This window comes from Prinia subflava, chromosome 3, assembly GCF_021018805.1.
Source record: "Prinia subflava isolate CZ2003 ecotype Zambia chromosome 3, Cam_Psub_1.2, whole genome shotgun sequence".
NCBI classification, from domain to species: Eukaryota; Metazoa; Chordata; class Aves; order Passeriformes; family Cisticolidae; genus Prinia; species Prinia subflava.
In genome coordinates this window covers 89,540,184-89,560,781 of record NC_086249.1, presented here as the reverse complement: position 1 = coordinate 89,560,781, position 20,598 = coordinate 89,540,184, and the positions used below count along the sequence as shown (strand labels likewise).

General features: G+C 40.8%; 1 protein-coding gene across 2 annotated transcripts; it reads right to left on the bottom strand.

The window, feature by feature from the left end:
* Positions 1–1,105: 1,105 nt before the first annotated feature.
* Positions 1,106–17,115, bottom strand: TCEANC (transcription elongation factor A N-terminal and central domain containing). Of its 2 annotated transcripts, XM_063392857.1 has the most exons (3): positions 16,662–17,114; positions 14,409–14,491; positions 1,107–5,044 (listed from the first exon to the last, which is right to left on the bottom strand). In XM_063392857.1, the coding sequence occupies exons 2-3, from the start codon at positions 14,419–14,421 to the stop codon at positions 3,954–3,956; spliced, it is 1,104 nt and encodes a 367-aa protein (XP_063248927.1). In that variant the 5' UTR covers positions 14,422–14,491; positions 16,662–17,114; the 3' UTR covers positions 1,107–3,953. The 2 variants fall into 2 exon arrangements, with proteins under 2 accessions (XP_063248926.1, XP_063248927.1); XM_063392856.1 differs by lacking the exon at positions 14,409–14,491 and having other exon boundaries at positions 1,106–5,044; positions 16,662–17,115.
* Between the last annotated feature and the right edge of the window lie 3,483 nt (positions 17,116–20,598).

Genomic DNA, 20,598 nt, shown 5'->3' with positions numbered 1-20,598 from the left:
ATCCTCAGCTAGGCTGCAGTTTGAAACAAGTGCACCAAAATCACTCCTGTTCAAATTCTGCAGACAGGCAGGCTCCCAATGGTGGCTGCTCTGGGGCTGCCCCTGTCCGAGGCTGCTGTTTGACCATCCCAGTGGGGAGGGGCCACAGGGCTGGGGGAGGGCTGGTGGGGGCAGCTGCTTCAGATTCCCAGTGCCAGCAAGAGCCCCCTTTTGGCTCAGACACTGTACAAGCCTGGTGGCCCTGTTCCTGCACCCCACTTCGTGCACCAATCTCCATCTGACAGCACGTCCCCAGACTTGCCTGGTTCTCACTGGGGTTTTGGCAGGTTCTTGTCGCTGGACCTGCCTTGCTCTTGCTTGGGTGCTGCCAGGCAGTGACCCTTTCAACTGAGGCCACTGTCTCTGCGTGCCTTGTCACCCCCCATCCACCCCTGGCTCACCCCCCCGTGCAGTAACCCACCCTTGCTGCTCCCTCACAGGCACCTCCATCTGAAAGCTGACTTTGCACATTAAGGATTTTGTTCACAGAGGTGCATTCATGAAGTGTTGTTATGCCATGTCAGAGAGAACAGCACAAAAAACATCCAATGGCAAATAAAGGGCAACTCTTTTGTGTGAGTAGGGGAAGTTCTGTATCAGCAAAGCTCTCTTATAATAAGACCTTGTGAATAATACTTTTTACCATCTGTAGCTGGCAAGGAGACTATGTCCCATCTTGGCAAGTGATGACATGGCCTCAGTAAAACATGACTTTGTCACCTCTTGGCTGAATTACAGGAGTACAAAATAAGGGGATATGAAGTCATCTGCCTTTATGGCTCTGGTAATACCAGAATGCAGCAAGCCAACTCCCAAGCAATCCAAGAAATTATCAAAGTGCTCTTGTTTCTTTCCTTATCTTCCAGGCAGTCAGTGAATTGGGCCATTACACCCTGAAGATTCCCTGAAGGACTGTAATTCAACATATTTGCTCCTTAACCACAGCCTGTTACCAGCTAACTTTCCTTCCTGGCATAAAAAAGAGCTTTTTTTTGTTGTTTTTGTTTGGTTGGTTGGTTGGTTTTGGTTGTGGGGTTTTTTTTTGTTTGTTTGTTTGTTTTTGTTTTTGTTTTGTTTTTTTTGTTTAAAGAGTTGCAGTTCTTTGCTTTAGTCGCAAATGTAGATAGTACAGCAGAAGGAAAGGAACACACTTTAAATGAAAAATAAACAGCATAAATTTCCTTTTGGTTTTGAAAAGAAGAAAGAATTATAAACAACAAATGGCAGCTAAGTACCTCCCTAAAAAGTGCACAGATAGAGGGATATGACAAAGATAGAAAAGGCACTCAACAAAACAGATGGAAATGGATCTGGCAGGGGATCTCTAGGAACCAGAAGGAGTTTTGTTACTGGTGTTAAGGGATGACATTCACTACAATAAATAGGGCACTTCAGATATAGAATAGTCTCTTTGTTTTACATAGAAAATCGTGTGAAATTCAGCTCTCATCTTCTTAGATGTGTATCACAAGTTCTGCAGCTACAGGCTACTTGATCTTTGAGGGCAATTTATGTTTAAGACCTTACTGCTGCTGTTATATCACAGGATTCAAGGAGTTGAATTTACAGCATCTCTGGAAAACCCCGTGGAGACAAATACAGACTTTAGCCTTGTTCAGCCTTGTACATGTATTTGTACAATGTTTGTGGGGATCACCTCTAATGAGACACTCCTTGTGGGAGCAGTAGCACAGACATGCTAAACATCATACCCAAATTAATTGTCTCTGCTTAAAAAAGTTCAGAGATCTTTTTCTCACCTGGAATGAACTGAAAAAAAAGATTTCAACAACATAAAAGAATCTCACTTTTCAAAGCACATCAGTTTTCTCACTTTTGTTTCTGGACTCTACTCCCTCTGCTCCAGTGATCTACACTTGCAGTTGCAAGTTGGCTTTTTAAAGACATTTTGAGACAAAGCATATTATCTTAGCCAAATATTTTATGCCTGCACAGTTATACATTTAGTGATGGGAGTTCAAAAGAAAATGATGTTACATATTATGTCACAAATGTAGTCCGTATTACGGATACAAAATTTACCCTTGAACTATATTCTGTCTGAAACACCCTCCATGCCTTGTAATATTTCCCTTTGCCAAGATAAAACTTGGATGAGCTCTACATTACTGGAATGGCTTCAAAACCAACTGCAGGCAGAAATTATTTATACACAGTTCATAGCTAAAATAAAGTCTTCTGCTACATGGTGTTCTGACACAGCACAATGGTGCTCTCCTCAACAGGACCATGACCTTCAAAACGACTGCACACAATCCTGTGCTTGCTGTGATCCACTAAAACAGGAGTGTTTGCTTTCCTGTTGTTTCATTGAAAGCTAACAATAACACTTTACACAAAAGTACAGCCACTTAAACAGGACTACTTGTAAACATCAATTCCAGCACACAAGGAAGGGCTGGGAAAGCAGGCCAGATAGTAACCCCTTGGTTACACAGTTGAACCAGTTAGTCTGACCTAAAGCTTTAATGTGGATTTTACATCACTGCAATTCCTCTAAATCACACATTTTTACATTATAAAAATCTAAGTAATGCTGCTTAAATGCAATTGTTAGCCCTTCACAGAATGGAAAGTTGTTTCCTCTTTTTTTCAGTAGAAGAGTTTAAGTGTCCCTTTGCAATATCACGTTATGCATAATTTTTCCCATTAAGGTCTGTCTTTCAGTCCTGCCTGGCATTTAGTTTGCCAATACCTATTTTCTCGTCTTTTGCCTCTAACTGGTTTCTTTAAGAGGTCATCCAGCTCAGCCCAGAGGGGCTGACCAGCCTGAGCTCTGTCAGACTGGTGCTGTCCTCAATTCATCCAGCAAACACTCAGCAGGTTTCTCTGCTCTGCTGATACATTTTAACCTTGAAGTGCTAAATGCACTTTATCTTTCTAAAAGATACAGGTCTCCTACTTTAGGGAGAAGAATTTTTTAAATAAATACTTCAAGTAAACAATCAATGAGAATGCTGTTGACTCTTGAACAAAAATACGTATAAAAACTTCTGCTATTGGATTTCCTTCTATTCATTGTTTGTGGGCAATTTGTGCTCTATAAAAATACTAATTTTCTCAGTTCAGGACAGATATCCCAGTTCCAGAGAGAATATCCACTCAAAGTTATTAACTACTATTAATTACTATTACTAAATAAACATAAATCCAATAATATATTTACATCATTTTCTGAAACAATCCATTGTCTGGTCCTGCATTAATTCCTTTGCAGTAGCAGGACACACCATCTTACATCGTAAATCTGGCCTGCATACCGATGGACTGTCACAAGTCCTGTGCTCCTTCTAATAGCTAAAAACACTAAAGAATAATTTCATTCTTGCTTTCATTTGCCAGCTGCTTTCTACCCCCTTTAATGCTCTACTTTTAGTTTCTTTTTTCCCTATTAGAAATCACCACTCCCACCAACTTAATAATCTAACACTTGCTCACAAAAAGGAGTGAATCCATGCTGAAGATTCTGCAATGCACACAAGTATGTGAACTGCAGTTTTGGTAACAGTCTGTTTACTGTAAATGAAACTTATGTTCTAAGAAAGAACTCCTCCTGAAGTTAAAAAAAAATTTCCAAGTATCCAGTTCCTTCAGGAAAAAACTCAGCACTTGGAATAACTTTAATGGATTTACTAGCAAATATTCCACTCAAATACAGTGTAACCACTTTTTTCCTCTTCACCCTTTTATTTCTTTACATATTTACGTTACTTAAAAACATGTAAGATTCATTACAGCCATCTTTAAAAATACCTTAGCAGTTTTTTAAAACTGATTTTGCAGTTTTTAGTGGCAGCACCCACATACTATCAGCACAGAATTTAAAATTACAGAGTTTCAACAGAGGTATGTTCCATAGACATTTCCAAGCCCCTTCTTAAAGAGGGATAGCATTACAAACAAATCCATCTGCTGTGATACCACTGTTCTCCACATTCATTACAAATAACATAAGTCAACATTTGTTCATCTGGATTTGTGTTTCGCACCCAAGCTGGAAGAAAGAGAGTTCCTCTGGCAATCATGGTGACAGTGCAATCAAATTTTTCACAGCGTCTGCACTTTATTTTGTTTGTCTGTGTGCCATTAATAACCTGTGGAAGCTGATGCTCCTGAACAGATGATTTTGTGTACAGAGCCCTGAGCTGTTTCAGTTCATCACTGGCCATTTCCATCACTGTCATCTCAGCAAAAGCCTTTGGGCTCAAAGTTCCTGAAAAAAGGCTATGTTTTAAGTGGCGACTTTTAGGGTTCTTAAGGTTAGAGATTTTACTTCTGATGCAATTTTTGTACTTTTTATCATTTTTAGCATGAAGAGCAAAAACATGTTCTTCAATTTCTTTAGCTAACTCTAGCCATTTAACAGTTTCTTCTTCGTCTTTGGTGGAACCAATCAAAGCTTTATAAAGAAGATCCACACATTTACACCTCAGAGCTCTCGTCAGATCCTGCTGCAGACTTGCTTCGCTAACAACAGATTTAGAATCTTCATGAACAGTGTTTTGTTCCTCAAAAGAAGAATGCTCATTCATACTGCCTTCTCCATGATTACATACCACATTTTTAACAGCTTGTGACGGGTCCAAAATGTTGGAACTAGTACCATCTAATGCCTCCTGCTGACAGGGTCTTTCAGATAGTGATTGCTCTCTAGGAACTACACTGAGATGCTCAATTTCTTCTTTCACGTATGCAGAAACTGACTTTTTAACTTGCATTGACTGAGCACAGCTGTTCTTGTAAAGTGCTTTCCACCTTGACAATAACTGCTTTGCTTTCTTTTTCAACTCTCCTGAAGGGCAACTCTTGAGTACCCTATATACAGCCTTGGTAACCTCTGTCCCCTGGAGATATTCTACGGTCATATCAACATCTTCAAGTTCTTTAAGATGATCCTCAATACCTTGTAAATTGTTCTCAGACAGCAGTTTTTCTATACAATGGGTTCTGTGTATGATATTTTTTCGATCAGACATTTTTAAACCTGGAAACAAAAAAAAAAAGATCATCACCTTTCCTGCAGTTATGACATTAATTAATCTTCTGTATATTCACACAAGGTCTTTTCATTTTATGCTATTTTACACTATTTTATTTGTATATATCACTGGGTTTCCCACCATTTTCTCGACATGGTGTACAGAAGCCCAAAACACCATTCTGGTTCCTACATGACCCTCAACTTGCTATACAAGAGGTCATGCTACATCTCTTTCAAAAGTTTCTCCTTACAGCTATCAGAGAAGCAAGTCTGAGTCATGACTTTTACCTGAGGTCCCACTGCTGCCCTTTCCCTCGCTAGCTCTGGCATCATATTACAGACAGATTATCAAAATGGGGCAGCTCAAAAACAGCGACAACTGCAAAACAGCTTCAAAACACTGACATCTACAAATTCCGAAAATTCTTAAAGGTTAAGGACAGATCCCTCTAGATTTTCATGCAGCTGTAGCATTATCAAAGCATGCTCCCATATATTCTGACACATATAATGGAAAACCAAAGGGTGTCTTCAGAATGCAGAATCTCATGGTTTCAGCAGTATTTCCTTTTGATTCCTTTTCACCAAGCCCTTTGACCAAAAAATGTTCAGTGCAACGTTATTGCAAATTTGCATGCAAAAAAATTTTTATATTCCTAACATTATTCTTCTTGCTGAAAAGGACAATTAAATGTAGAATGCAGAAATGAATGGTGTGTTTTAAGTGTTGTGACGTTTCTGCAGTTAATCTTCTAAGTTCATGCACGAAATCAGTGCTTTGTCTGAAATTGCATCCATCCTATTCTACTCCAGAAAAAATCATCTGCCTGACAGAGACAAGGCTATCCACACACATCCGTATGGGAAGGAACTCATAAGCTGGTTTCTTGCAGCATCATTGTTTCCACGATGAAAACTCCTGAGAACAAGGGTAGAGAAGGGACAGCTGGATAATTTGCACACTCTGTTGTTTTTATGAGCACCACCAGATAGCTTGTCTTTTGCATGACAGAAACAAATCCAAACTTTAGGTAGGACTTCAGAGCTCCACAAAAGAAAAGGACAGAAAGGGTAAGACTTCACTTTTTTCTACAGAAACAGAACCAACCCATCCTCCACAGCAAATGTTCTCAGCATTCCCTTAAACTGTATTTAAACACTCTTGTCTTATGTTTTCAAGTCCTGTAAAACCTCAATAATCATTAAATAAACATAAATCCAATAATATATTTACATCATTTTCTGAAACAATCCATTGTCTGATCCTGCATTAATTTTTTTGCAGTAGCAGGACAGATTGCGATTACAGAAACCAATTTATTACTTAAGAAGTCTCAAGCTCAGAGAAACAGTTTTCATATACTTAAGTTGAGCCCTCTGCATCATCATACTAAAAAGAACATGTGAGTGCATTCACTCCTTTGTTCTGCTACAGGAACACAGAGGCTATGAATAGGAAGAAGAGCTTTTTCATGTAGGAGAGCCCTCACAAAGCAAGAACAGTTCCCTGTGTCCAGAATACCAAGAAGCTGACATTAGAAAATTATCTGCCAATTTGCTGTTTTCCATGCAATCCAGGGCAGAGTTGGTGACAGATGTTAAGCCAGTATGATTGTCCCATACGAGAATCAGTTCTGCATCTTCCAGCATACTCCACATTTTATTCAGATCTTACATCTATCTATGTATGTGTTGTATTATGCTCATACACTGCTTGAGTCTATGTTCAAGTTCACACTACATTAAACTCAAGTTCATAAATGTTTTGGCAGCAGTTAAATAAACAAACTGAAATCATGATATGGATGTCAGATTATAAACAATTATTTTAAAATAATTTTGGAAATTAAAACAACTAATACACTACTAATATTTAAGTCAAAACAATCACTTCTAAGAAAATGCTTTTCTCAAAATATATAGCAAAGAGGTAGGATGGAGTGACTCCCTTCAAATGTAAAAAGCAAAGTTAGGTAAAAGTAATGGGAAAAGTATTTTAATGGATATGGATATTCACTGGTAATTGGGAGAAGCATAAGAAACAGACAGCAGAAAAAACCCACGGAATAAAGGTAATAATCAGTGACATCAGAGAGGTTTCTGCAGGGAAAACATTCTTGAAATGGTCCTGGCTTTGTTGTGTGCACCTAGTTTGCAAAAAATTTTAAAATCTTTCAAGGTGAAAAGTAATATATACTTCTGAAATATTACACTAACTACTGAAATATTACATTGACTACTCAAGCCTAGATTTCATCTCAGTTTCCAAATTAAAAGGAAGTGTTGTGAAAACAATAAAAAGTTGTTTGTATGTTTGTTGCCCTATAAATCAAGTAAGGACCAAATTTATTACCAAGGCTGACACAGACCTCAGGTTTCACACAAACAGAAATTAAATAGAGATTCCTAAACTTATAAGGAACATATAAAGTAATCCAACAGTTCATTTTACTACCATGTTTTCTTTCAAAGGATGAAGCAAAGCTGATTAATACCAGCAAACTTGCACTGCATTTCATATTAAGTCTGAAAGCCAACCACCTTTTCTGCTTTCCTAATCAAGGTACAACATGATTATGCCAGACAACTGTAGAAAACATGTTTTTCACAGTTTTACAGAGACTTGAAATTACTGATGCACTGGTAGTACTGCAGTGTATTTTCTAGCCAAGGTTCAATGGGAACCCAAGTACAGCAAGCCTGAGTTCTTCCCAGCTCAGACTCCTGTTCCTTGAACTCTGATGTTTCTGTTATGAATCAGATAGAACAGTAAGTTGGAAGAAGCCCCAAAACCTTTTGAAGAGAATGCAAGTGTGTCACAGAAATCAAGCTGCAATTGCAAATGGAAAATTATTCTACCACTTGAGGGAGCTGTGGCATAGCAAACCCATGGAATCTTTTGAAATGTGCATGAGAAACTCCAGCCTGTGAAGAAAACATAAAACAGTTACTCTAAGAACTTCAAAAGACTTCATTTTTAAGGTACATATTTGCCTAATTTTGGCAAACAAACTGTGCACAGTCCACAGATGCTGGGATAGAGACAGGAGGGAAGGAGTGTATCCCTTTTCCAGTTATTGCCTGTACACCGAGCTTTGATCTTTTTAATAGTTTGGAATCTGACCACTTTTCTACCTGATTTAATGCAATTTGACAAATGCTGCTGAGCAAGTATTTATAAAATTAACTCAATCAAACTCAGTCAGCACTGTTCTGCTGTGTTCCTAATTCTAAGAGACAAGAAATCTGAGAAAGACTATTTTTTTTCTGAAGTTATGAAATAAATCATGCATCTTTGTTAAGGTAGAGCTGTAAGAAAAAGAAAAAACAAATGACAGTGTCACAATGTTGTGCAGTAGAAAAAAAACATCCTCAACCCTCCCACAACTGCACAGGGCATTTCAGTTTAGCAATGACAGAATCACAGAATGGTTTGGGCTGGAAGGGACCTTAAAGAACACCTAGTTCCAACCCCCCTGCCATGGACACGGATGCCATTTACTAGACCAGATTGCTCAGAGCCCCATCCAGCTTGGCCTTGAATACTCCCACAGAGGGCAGCCACCCATCCGTTCTCTGGGCAACCTGCTCTAGTGCCTCATCACCCTCTGTGCAAAGAATTTCTTCCTAACATCTAATATAAATCTGCCCTCTTTCAATCTAAACCCATTGACATTTGGCCTGGCCCTATCTGCCCATATAAAAAGTCCCTCTCCCTCTTTTTTATAAGCACCTTAAGGTACTGGAAGGCCACAGAAAGGCCTCCCTAAAGCCTCATCTTCTCCAGGCTGGCCAACTCCAGCTCTCTCTTCATGGGAGAGCTGCTTCAGCTCTCCGGCCATCTTTGTGGTTCTCCTTTGGACCTACTCTAACAAGTCCATGTTCTTCTGGTGCTGAGGACCCCAGAGCTGGATGCAGCACTCCTGGTGGGGTCTCATGAGGGCAAAGCAGAGCAGGAGAATCCTCTCCCTCGACCTGCTGGCTACCCTGCTTTTGCTGCAGCCCAGGGTGCCACGGCCTTTCTGGGCTGCAAGTGCACACTGCTGGCTCCACATCCAGCTCCTCATCCACAGGAACCCCTGAGTCCTTCTCTGCAGGGCTGCTCTCAGTGCCTTCTTCTCCCAGTCTGTGCTCGTGTCTGGGATTGCCCTGACTCAGGTGCAGCACCCTGCACTTGGACTTGTTGAACCTCACAAGCTGCTCATGGGCCACTCCTCAGCTCTGTCCAGGGCCACATGGATGGCATCCTGTCCTGCTGTTGTGTCATCTGCAAACTTGTTGAGGGTGCACCAATCCTACTGCCCATGTCACTGGTGAAGATATTAAAGGGTTCCAGTCCCATGAGAATCCTGAGGGACACCATTGGTCACCAGCCTCCTCCTGGACATAGAGCCACCAACCACAACTCTCTGGCTGCATCCATCCAGCAAACCCCTTATCCACTGAATATGAATGAGTTCATCCATCAAATCCACGTCTCTCCAATCTGGAGATAAGGATGTCATGTGAGGCTATAATAAAGGCCTTACAGGAGTCTACATAGATGACATTGGTCAGTCTTCCCTTGTCAACCCTTGCTATCACTCCATCACAGAACACCACTAGATTGGTCAGGCATGGTGTGCCATTAGTAAAGCCACGCTGGCTACCTTGCATTACCTTCTATCTTTTATGTGCCTCAGCACATCTAGGTGACTCTTCCTAGGCACAGAGGTGAACCTCACTGGTCTGTAGTTCCCCAGATCTTTCTTTCTCCCATTTTTAAAAATGGAAGTGATGTTTCCCTTTTTCCAGTCACCAGAGGCTTCACCTGACTGCCATGACTTTCCAAATATGCATGAGAACATCTGTTTGAATTCCAGGCATACAGTGAAGGTTACAAGGCTCATATTTACAATGAGGGTCTGTCATGCTGTGCTGACGAGGCACTTTTTTGCTAAATCATTACCAGCTCTCACTCTGACTGCACGGTATAATGAGTCAGTTGTGTGTACAAGAATAAATGATGACAATCAATAAAAATCTCATTAGCCAGTTTGCTTCCAAAAAAAAAAAACAAACAAACAAACAAAAAACCACAAAAACAAAAACAAAAAAAACATCAGGCTACCTCAGGTTTAAAATATGGCCATCCTGTAATAATGCCAAGTTGAATCAGAACATTTTTAAACAGCAAAATTACTAAGTAAGAGAAACTAATAAACAAAAAAACAAACAAACCACCCCCCAGCCTGAGACACTTGCTTTTAAGTGCAAATCAAGTCCCCAGGAAAAACACTGCCCTCGCCAAAAGCATTTGGGATAAATGCTTTGTCTTTGCTTTACACCATATCTTGTACAACGCCATAGTCCATTTTGTCTTAACCCTGAAAAACCAAGACAAACTCAGAATGCATCCAAGTAAGTGTGTATGAATGTCTTGGAAGGGTGAATGCTGTCTTCTTCTCCCTCATCCCAACCTCCATTGTAGGTGAGCTTTTCTCCAAGAAATTCTACATAACTGGAAAAAAATCCATACCACAGTGCAGACAAAGATCAGAAGTCAAGTACTCCTGACAGTGTGTGCTGGTTTCAGTTGGGGTAGAGTTTATTTCCTTCACAGTGGCTGGTATGGGGCTGTGTTCTAGATTTCTGCTGAACACGGACACGGAGATGTTTTTGTTATTGCTGAGCAGGGCTTACACAGAGCCAAGGCCTTTTCTGCCTTTCCCACTGCCATGCTGGTGAGGAACTTGGGGTGGAAGGGAGACTGGGAGGAGACACAGCCAGGACAAGTGATCCCAACTGACCAAAGGGATGTTCCAGACCATCTGACATCATGCTCAGTGTATAAAGTGGGGGGAAGAAGAAAGAAGAGGGGCACATTTGGAGTGATGGAGTTTGTCCTCCTAAGTCACTGTTACACATGGTAGGGCCCTGCTGTCCTGGAGATGGCTGAACAGCTGCCTGCCCATGGGAAGCACTGAATGAATTCCTGGTTTTGCTTTGCTTGTGTGTGCAGCTTTACTTTTCCTGTTAAACTGTGTTTATCTCAATCCATGAGTTTTCTGCTTTTTGTCCTTCCAATTCTCTCCCCCATCTCGCTGGTGGGGCTCCATGGGGCTTGGCTGCTGGCTGGGGTTAAACCATGACACAGTGGAATAAATATTCTCCAAATATTGTGTTAAAAAATGTTAATGCTATAGCAGAGATGGTGCACAGCGTGGTCCTGGAAACACCAGCTTACTTTGGGCAACCTAAATCACATATAAATAATGAAAATTATCAAATGCTCTTTTAAATTCAAGAGCCTAAGCAGAAATGTGAGAATTCTCACAGCCAGCCTCCAACTCCAAAAACATTTCTTCATCCTATCTATAGTGGGAGAAAGATATCAACGATGTCACCAAGAAACCATTGACTGGAGCTTTTATTTCATCTCAGCAAAAATCAGAGCTCCTCCTGCCTCTCCACAGGACTGCCTCCCACACTTAAAAAATTCAGAACTAGACAGAAATTCATCTTCAAAGAATAGCCACATGAATATAGCTAAATGAATACAGTGAGAACTGAGGCAATACAGCAGTATAATTTCCAGCTGTCCAGGACCACTGACACCTCACTGACCAAGAGTCACCTCTCACTCACAGATCCAGAAGCACTGGAGTACACAGTACTAAAAGGGAGAAGCAGCTTTGTTCTGCATCTTTTACATCAGTGACTGCTTGAATTACAGCACTCTTACCTAATCTGGAGCTATACTGTCTCGACCCTGTGTTTGTCCCTGTGAAATCATTTTCCCACAGCTTTTTTCCTGAATTAGCAAGTTTGAAGAGAGACGGCAGAGTGCATCACATTCATGTGAAGATGCACAGAGTATCCTCTTTTACAAGGCAAATTTCTAATCGTTATTTGGAGTTGCTTCCTCTAGACCTCCCCAATATTTAATTAAAATTGAATTCTTGTACTCTTAAAAAAATAAATAAAACCATCAATAGAGTGTATAATGAAATTCTCAAGCCTCAGGGATCAACTCCGATGCAGAGCTGTCAGCACATTTTTCTAATAAGATCAAACATGCATGGCCTTAATGAGATAGGAAGAGCTGTTGTCCTTATCAGACTGCTTAGCCACTGGCTTCATTTGACATCAGTATGTAAGCTAGAGCTTATGAAAAGGGTCAGTATATTACAGCTATACCAGATGAATTAAACCCTGACTTGTTCCATGGCAAAAACTAAATGAGAAAATACTTCACAAATTGAACAGTTACAGCTGTTTTGAGTTCTAGGATGCTCTGCTGATGTTAGAGAAGATGCAAACCCCAGCAGAGACATTACCTTGGTAATGGCCCCTTTTAATAACTTAATTTACAGTTAAACTGATTCACACTGGAAGATATTTTAGCTTCTCCTAAATCTTGTCTTCCTTAACCACATGAATTTTTCTACTGAATGAAGTAGTTAACTACTTGAAACACTGCAAATATTACAAGTAATGCAATATTCTGCTGATACAAAATCTTTATTTTTATTGATATAGTTGATCTTGTTATTAAAATAATTTTAAGGAGTTAAAAAACTACGAAATTTACTTTTAACGAGTTCAGATTACATGTATCAAGTGGAGGTATTAGCTAATCTCTTTCACAACTGGATAGATATACAGACTCACAATACATTCTAATACATTATAATTCAGGGGGCAATAATAAAATGTATATATAGTTCTGAAAGATTTGTCATCAAAATTTTTATTGGTAATTATGTATAAATAAAGTGGGTGTTTATTTGCTTTAAAATTTGCACCATTTCACATAAAGAAACACTTGTTTAGTTTCTCCAAGGTACATCCAGATTATTTTTTCAATATTAACTAACTTTTTTCTAAAATCCATTTCCTAGTTTGGGCACAAGGTCACTGAAATGTTCCATGGAGCTCTCTGGTTTTTCAAATTTTCATGGCAAAGCCTTGTCAAAGCTGGCAGAGGAATCCTTTTTCTTTCAGTCACTTTCCATGACTTGTCAGTATGAGGTTCAAGCAAGTCAAAAGTCAGGCTTTTGACACACAGAGCACATTTTCTAAACATGAACTCCCATTTTGGCCTCAAATGACTACATAGAAAAAGAAATGTGTTGAATGGAACTCCAGCAGATGACTCAGACACGACTTAATGCTACCTAGCTATGGTAGAGACACAGATTGTGATGTGTGTATTTTGCATTAATTAAGCCGAGCTGCTGCAGTAAAGTTTATCATGAGATTCAGGTTTTTGGTGCAGCTGCACACAGTTTTTCACAAACCATACAATAATTTTTGTGATTATATATTAACAGAGTCTCCTGCAAGCTAAAGAGTACAGCTTATCATCTGCATAAAAATCCAAGCTTGTTAGAAATACATTTGGCATTTTCCCAACATGTCCTGATCATGAAGAGCAAAACTTAAGCTGAGCCAAGCAGAAAATGCTAATATCAACCCTTTAATACCACCTGCCTCAGTACTTAACCAAAATTTCACTGTGTTAAAGTTTTTTGCACTTTGTGAAGTTACTGCTTCATTTCCTAACATTCATGGTTTTCCAACAACAACAGATATTAGAACAAAAAAGAATTGTTGTTAAATCTGACAGACAACATGAACAATGTCTCACTATTTTCCCACAGCAAGAGGATATTATAAACATTCTTCCTCACTCAAGAAACATACCTGGCAATAGAAATATGATCTAAGCAGATTTGTGTCATAGTTTACTAAATAACTACTTTTATGCAATACAGTTTAGTCTTCCAACTCCCAACTGTTCATCTGGACGGATGCAAATGTTCATATTCGTATTTCCAATCACTTCAGACAGCAAACCAGGCAAAAAAATTCAGGAAGGCTGTGACATCTCCAAGTAGAAGTCAGTTTCTTCAACATACTTTAAATGTCTTATTGCCTTACACAGGTAACAGTGTCAGTTCATTAAATGTTCCAGTGCTCTTTCAACACCACTGGGATTGTATCACTCACCTGCTCTCCTCCCTCTATATTCAATATCTGTGCACAAGAAGCATTTGTAACATTGTCCTCCAATGACTGGGAAATCATAATTCAAAGTTCCCAGTACACTGAGATTGGCTTATACACTACAATGCTCTTAGAAGAAAAAAAATGGGAACTGCTCTGCATTTCTTTAAAGTTGTAAGCCTCTAATCTTCCCATCTTTCCACCTCAGACAAAATAATTAGGAGGTTATACCTTTTTGAAAAGGAAGGGTTACAGTATTATGTACAACATAGCTCCAGCAGCCAGTACTTGAAAAAAAAACCTCAAACTTTTACATGTTCTATTATAACTACAAAACACTAAAAGTTCTTTCCCTGTTTACCTATAGAGATATTACCTTTCGTGTTCATTCTTGGCTTTACAGCTTTCCTCCACTATTTTCTAATTAATTTCTCCAAGGAGAATCAGCACTTTTTAAACCTACAGAAAAGAAGAACATGTTGTGAGCTGCAGGTTTAACACTGGCTTTTAAGTGAGAGCTCTCATCAAACTTTCTTACATGTCCATCTATTTTTCAGTCTCATGAATATTGTTTATACCCTCTTGCAGATGTACCTATTTGAAACCTGGAAAACCTCAATCAAAACAAGCTTTCTGAGGTGGATCACACTTCCTTCTTTCACTGGGCTCTGCACTGGCACAGAAATCCAACAAAAAAGACTTTCTAGAAAACAGAAACCTAAATCAGAAAGTAAAAATGTACTTAAGACATATCCATTCAAAGTACATTTGTTTACTTAATACTTTAGAAAGAAAATATGAATAATTTTGGAGAGAAAGCAAATTCTTTGTCTTGAACATATTTCCTTGACAAAATAACTTTAAAGATTATTCTCATTCATATACAACTATATATCCGTATATAGCAAGGAATTCAATTCTAGCAGACTATGAGCAAAGGTAAGTATTTCATTTGCAATGCCTTTTTATGGAAAATTGTGCAGGCAAATTCATATAAAAATGGAACATGTAAGTAATAAAAACATGCTTTATGAACTTCTGCAAGCTTTTCATCATTTGTCAGATGAACACTGTCTTTTCATTGCTTTAACATTCTTTTTTTATAGTTAAGTCTTGGCTCTATACAATTTCTATTTGTCATTCCTTTGCCAGGGCCATACTTAGATCAGATATCACTTTATTGTTGTTTTACAGGTTTTCCACTGAAAAATTATAAAACTTTTTTCCTTTAAAAAGAAATCCTCTGTATGCAGGAGAGTACATATGCTCCTGAAAAGGCCATTCATCCTGAATGGCTAAAGAGTATGATTTCAACAAATGGTATTTGTAAAATACTATTAGTGTCTGCTGACATTTCTTATTCTAAAACAAGAAGACTTAGAAGTGTAAGTACATAATTTCTTAATACTTTAGAGTCTTGATCAAAGACCCATGATGTACTGGTTCAAGCAAGGGGGGAAATACACTTGAAATGAAATGGATTTTTTTGTATTTAACTATTAAAATAATACTACATTTAAAAGCATGAACTCTAACTCCTTCCTATATTTACGCCAGTACAAGTCTTATTTCAAGACATCAATGCTGCACGGAGACCAATAAACCAAATACATAAAGAATTCCCATAACAGCACCATTATAGATATCTATCCTGCAGCTTCCACGGTCAGTCTCTCCTGTGAGTGGAATTACAGCCCCTTTCGATATAAACCAGAGGGGAAGTTAAGCGGCTGGGAGCAGCAGCCCAGCCGTGTGTTTTTGGGAGCAGCTGACACTCGCTTGGTGTCGAAGCCAGCCACAGGTGACAGCTTGTGTGGCTGAGGTTTGGGTCAGGTCCATGCTGCCAGCGGCTGAGCATCGCCACTGGAACCTCCACCTCGGTCACCAGCCCACGAAACCTGCGGGGGCCCGGCCCGCACCCTGCCTGTGCTCGCTGCCCAGGACACGGGTGTGCATGCTCTAACTGGGATCCAGAATGCCACGGACACGCTAACCCCCTGGGGTTTTCTCCAAATTCTTCACTAAAACTTCACAAAAATCACAGAATTAATTAGATTGGAAAAGATCTCTGAGATCATCTGAACGTCACCTGCCACCCAGACCAAGGCACTGAGTGCCACATCCTCAAACACCTCCAGGGACGGTGACTCCACCACCGCCCTGGGCAGTCCATTCCAGCATCTAACCCTCCTGCCGGTGAAGAAATTCTTCCTAATGTCCAAACTAAACCTCCCCTGGCTCCTCATACCCGTTCCTGTAACACGTCACCGGACTCGCCTAGCTTAATTCTGACCCGCTGCTGTCCGGCTGAGGGGCGAAATGCCGCCCTGCACAGCCGGGGCAGGAGGAAAAGCAAGCACGGCCCTCCCTACCAAAGCCCCGCTTCTCGGGGCGCCGCTCCCCGTTCCCCTCGGTCCCGAGGGCCAGCCGGGGCTTGCACTGCTGAAGGGCAAACCGGGGCTGGGGAGCAGCTGGGCCTCCTGCGACTTCCCCCGACCTCACCGCCAAGGCAAGGGCGGCTGCTCCCAGGGCACTGCTGAGGCGGGGAGGCCGCAGTCCCGCTGCCCCCCATAAACGCCCAGCGCTGCTCCCGCACGCCCCGCGCCCCGCAGCCGGGCCGGCCGCTCACCTCCGCAGCGCGGCCCGACATGGCGCCGCCCGCCCGCTCCCGCCTCCGCCATCCCGGCGCGGCTGCGCGCTGGCCCCGCCGCCGCCGGGGCGCTGGCGGACACCGGGCTGGGGCAGCCCCGCTGCGGGCGCGGGGTGTCCCCGGAGGGAGGAACCGCGTTGTGTCAGAAATAGTGTGAGCTGCAGGAAAGCGATTCTTCCCGTGTACTCGGCACCGCTGAGGCCACCTCAAATACTGTGCCCGCTCCTGGGCGCCCCACTCCAGGAGGACACTGATGTGCTGGAGCGTGTCCAGGAAAGGGCGGCGGAGCTGTGAAGGGCTGGCAGCGTGTGTCCTACGGGAAGCGGCAGAGGGAGCGGGGGTTGTTTAGCCGGGAGAAAAGGAGGCTTAGGCGTGACTTTACCACTGTCTACAACCACCGAACAGGAGATTGTAGCCAGCTGCAGGTCGGCCTCTTCTCCCACCTCTCACAAGGTGAGAGGTTATAGCCTCAAGCTGTGCCAGGAGACGTTTAAATTGGACATTAGGAATAATTTCTTACCAGAAAGAGTGATTAGATGCTGGAATGGACTGCCCAAGCAGGCGGCAGAGTCACCGTCCCTGGCTGGAGGTGTTCAAGGAAAGTCTGGACGTGGAAAGAACTTGGAAAGAACTCAATGCGATGGTTGAGAGAGGGCAGCAGCCCTGGAAATGACTCGCTCTGCCCTGCAGGCTCAGGTGTGAGGGCACAGTTTCCTCTGGGGCTGCCGGCTGTCCTGGGCATGGATCTGGCACATGGTGTGGCTGCCGGCTGTCCTGGGCATGGATCTGGCACACGGCGTGGCTGTGAGTGAAGGGGACACCGTGAGGCTGCCCTGTGCAGGGCATGGCCTTCCTCTGAATCCGTCTGCGTGCCTGGGGGAACCCCAGCACGTTCCTCTTGTGAAAAACGAGGTGTACTTTCTTGGTAAAATTTTAAAAGTTTAATAAAAAGATAATAGGAGATAGAGATAATAAAGCAAAGGGTTAATGGCTGGATGCTGGGTACTTAGCTAAGAGCACCCCTACTATCTTCAGCGACATTTTAAAATACTTTAAAAAGTACATTTTAAAAAATTTAAAAATACGTTTTAAAAATACTATTTCTATTACATTAACCTGTTGCATAGACCTGTTCATAGACTATTATACATATTCATTTTTTCTATAAACTATATGTTTTAGCAACTGTTTAGCATGGCCACTCTTTGGGTTTGCGTTTTTAGAGCATGCGTGTTTCTTGGCTGTGTTTTAATCAGTTCTTTTTATTACTTTTACTTTGGGCTTTGGTTTATACTTTTTTCTGATGGCAAGTGCTGATAGTTGGCATATTAGTAACAGGGTTCTTGGTACATGTTTATTGGTTATCCTAACTAAGCAGACAGTTTATGCATAACTATATTAGCTACTGCTATTACTATGTAAGGTTTGTTAATAGCAGAAATAAAAGCAAAGTGATTTTAACAGTATACGTATAGCAATCATTTTCATATTTGCAAAAAGCCAATTTTATAACATGTATTTATGACACTCTCAGCCCTAAGATGAATGAAAAACAAATGACATTCATGTGATTTTAAACTTCAGCTTCAGTCATGATATGATCCTTCCTGAGCAAACATGGTTTGAAAAGCAGTGTGACACACAAGGTAAAAGACTTTCAGACTAAGGCTAACAGAGAACAAAAGGAAAAAAAACATTGTAAAACTTCTTGTTTTCAACGTGGTACTGCGTTACTTTTGGTATAACCAGTTAGTCTTTTGGATGCTAAATGGACCTATTGGTATACACAGAGTTAAAGGAAATAAATATTATAAAATTTCACAGGATTACAGCTTGTGAATATGATGAATTCTGCTGGACATGTCTGATTATGCAGTAAACATCTAAAGGTAGATGTAGTTTAGTCAAAGTAAAGGTGTTTGTCATTGCTTTTGTTCTTTCACATGTATTTCACATAGGCATTCAAAATTACTTTTTAAGAGATTACTACTTCCAGAATTTTGGCTCTACAGCAAATCTGTAGATGATGCTGGGGTTTATACTCAGACACCATAAAATGTTGCTATGATTTTTTAATACATGTTTTTGGTTTTATTCACTAATGAGATCTGTGTTGCCCTCTGCTGTCAGTAATCTGATTTTACCTTCCTGAAGGTATTGTATTGATTTTAGAGTTCCCAGAAAAAAAACCCCAAATTTAGAAATGTGATTCTGTTCTTGAAAAGGCTCCCTACCTTTCTACTAGCAAGTGAGGAATAAAATCCCATAATATGGCTTGTAAATATGAGGCAAAGCAATATATTGAAATAAAATGAAATTAAATAGGGACCTAAGTGTTTTGCACAGTCTTCTCCCTCCATCTTTAATGATATGTGGAAGGGAATCGTATATAAATGTCATATTCATAGACTCTGAAAATGGAGGAATTGGGCCATACTTTGGGACTCATATTTCATTTCATGGGAGTACTTTCAGTCACAGCATCTGAAGTGTATTGATTCACACAAAGACTGACTTCTTGAGCGGCTGTTCATTTCAAAAGTCACTTTCACATTTTTAGGCTCTGATCCAGTTCTGAGAGGAAGGTGGATGAGGCCCTGGATTTTTTTAGGCTGGAGTTGAACTGATGCTGCTTCTGTGTGATGAGATAAAGCCTCCAGCACCGAGCAGTGGATGAGCTTAATGCTGTAATGCAGCAATGCTGCTCAGCTCTCCTGATGTGTCTGCCCGTGCTGTTTATTTCCACATCTTGAGATTCCTGTGCATTTTCTGTAACACTGGAATGTGCTGAATTTAGGATTATGAGGATGATGCACAGAAAGTTAACTGGGTAGTGCTGATGAGAGCTATTTTCCATGTTTCCTGGCTCTTCCTCCTGGCAGGAGTTCCAGTACATGGTGGGAGTATCATACCACCTGGAAGACCTGAAATTGAATTGGAGGATTATGAAGAAATTCTGCCAGAGGCAGTGGAGTGTTATAAAGCCATCTGAGTAACTTGCTTAGTTAAGCACTGAAGAACTTCACTTGAGGGAAATTCAGATAAGCAGCTGTCTGTCTCTCTCTCCTTTTCTGCTATGCATAGGCAGTGAACCAGTCTGGTGTTGGTGAACCAAATATGAATTTGTTGTGGCAGCCCTGGAGTTGTTTCTATACACACAGTGCTCTTGAAATAGTCACTGGATGTTAAAGAAAGCTCTCAAGCAGTAATGGCAGTGACGTTAGTCCATTGATTCTCGTGAAGGAACCAGCAAGTAGATCAACTACAAAGTGATCCTGTGTCCTACCACTACATGACTTGGTGGACTGCAATGCCAGTACAGGAAATATGGGAAAAATATATTGTATCTTTTTCAGTGCTAGTGAGTTTCCAGAAGAAAATGCAGTCATTCCCAGATAATTTTCCTTAGAGGTATTAGCTAATTTGGAGCCACTGACTATATTGATATAAAGTAGATTGATTCTTTATTCCTATTCCATGACTTGTGGTGACCCACAATTAATTTTCATATCCCATTTGCTTGCACAGTCACTCAGTATCACAAGACTCTGTGCAGCCACCTTCTCAGCTTAACTCTCTTGAACCATAGAGGCAAACATTATTTTTTTGCTATTCACACCTTCACATGCATTTTCAATAGTGCACATACTTGGGCCAGTCCACAAGTGCCCCTTTGCCTCTACAAAGGGTAACTATTTTAAAATCCTGGCAATTTCAAAGAAGACAAAGAAAATTAGGACTCCCATATATTTACATCCTGGGAAGGAAGGTGATGCTAATGATTAACTCACTGTAAGTGAACATGTGGCTTTCTTGAGTACAGTATCTGTTCTAGCACTTTTAAAATCAGCTGTTAACATTACTTAGTTTAGAATAAAATTAATGCATGAGGGAAGGATAGTGTTTTTGTGGGTGA

Excerpts from the sequence above, each read along its gene's own strand:
- TCEANC (XM_063392856.1), bottom strand. The coding sequence starts at position 16,713 with ATGGCGGAGGCGGGAGCGGGCGGGCGGCGCCATGTCGGGCCGCGCTGC. Across the intron at positions 5,045-16,661 it reads TGTCGGGCCGCGCTGCGGAG|GTTTAAAAATGTCTGATCGA; the intron begins GTGAGCGGCCGG and ends TTTTGTTTCCAG.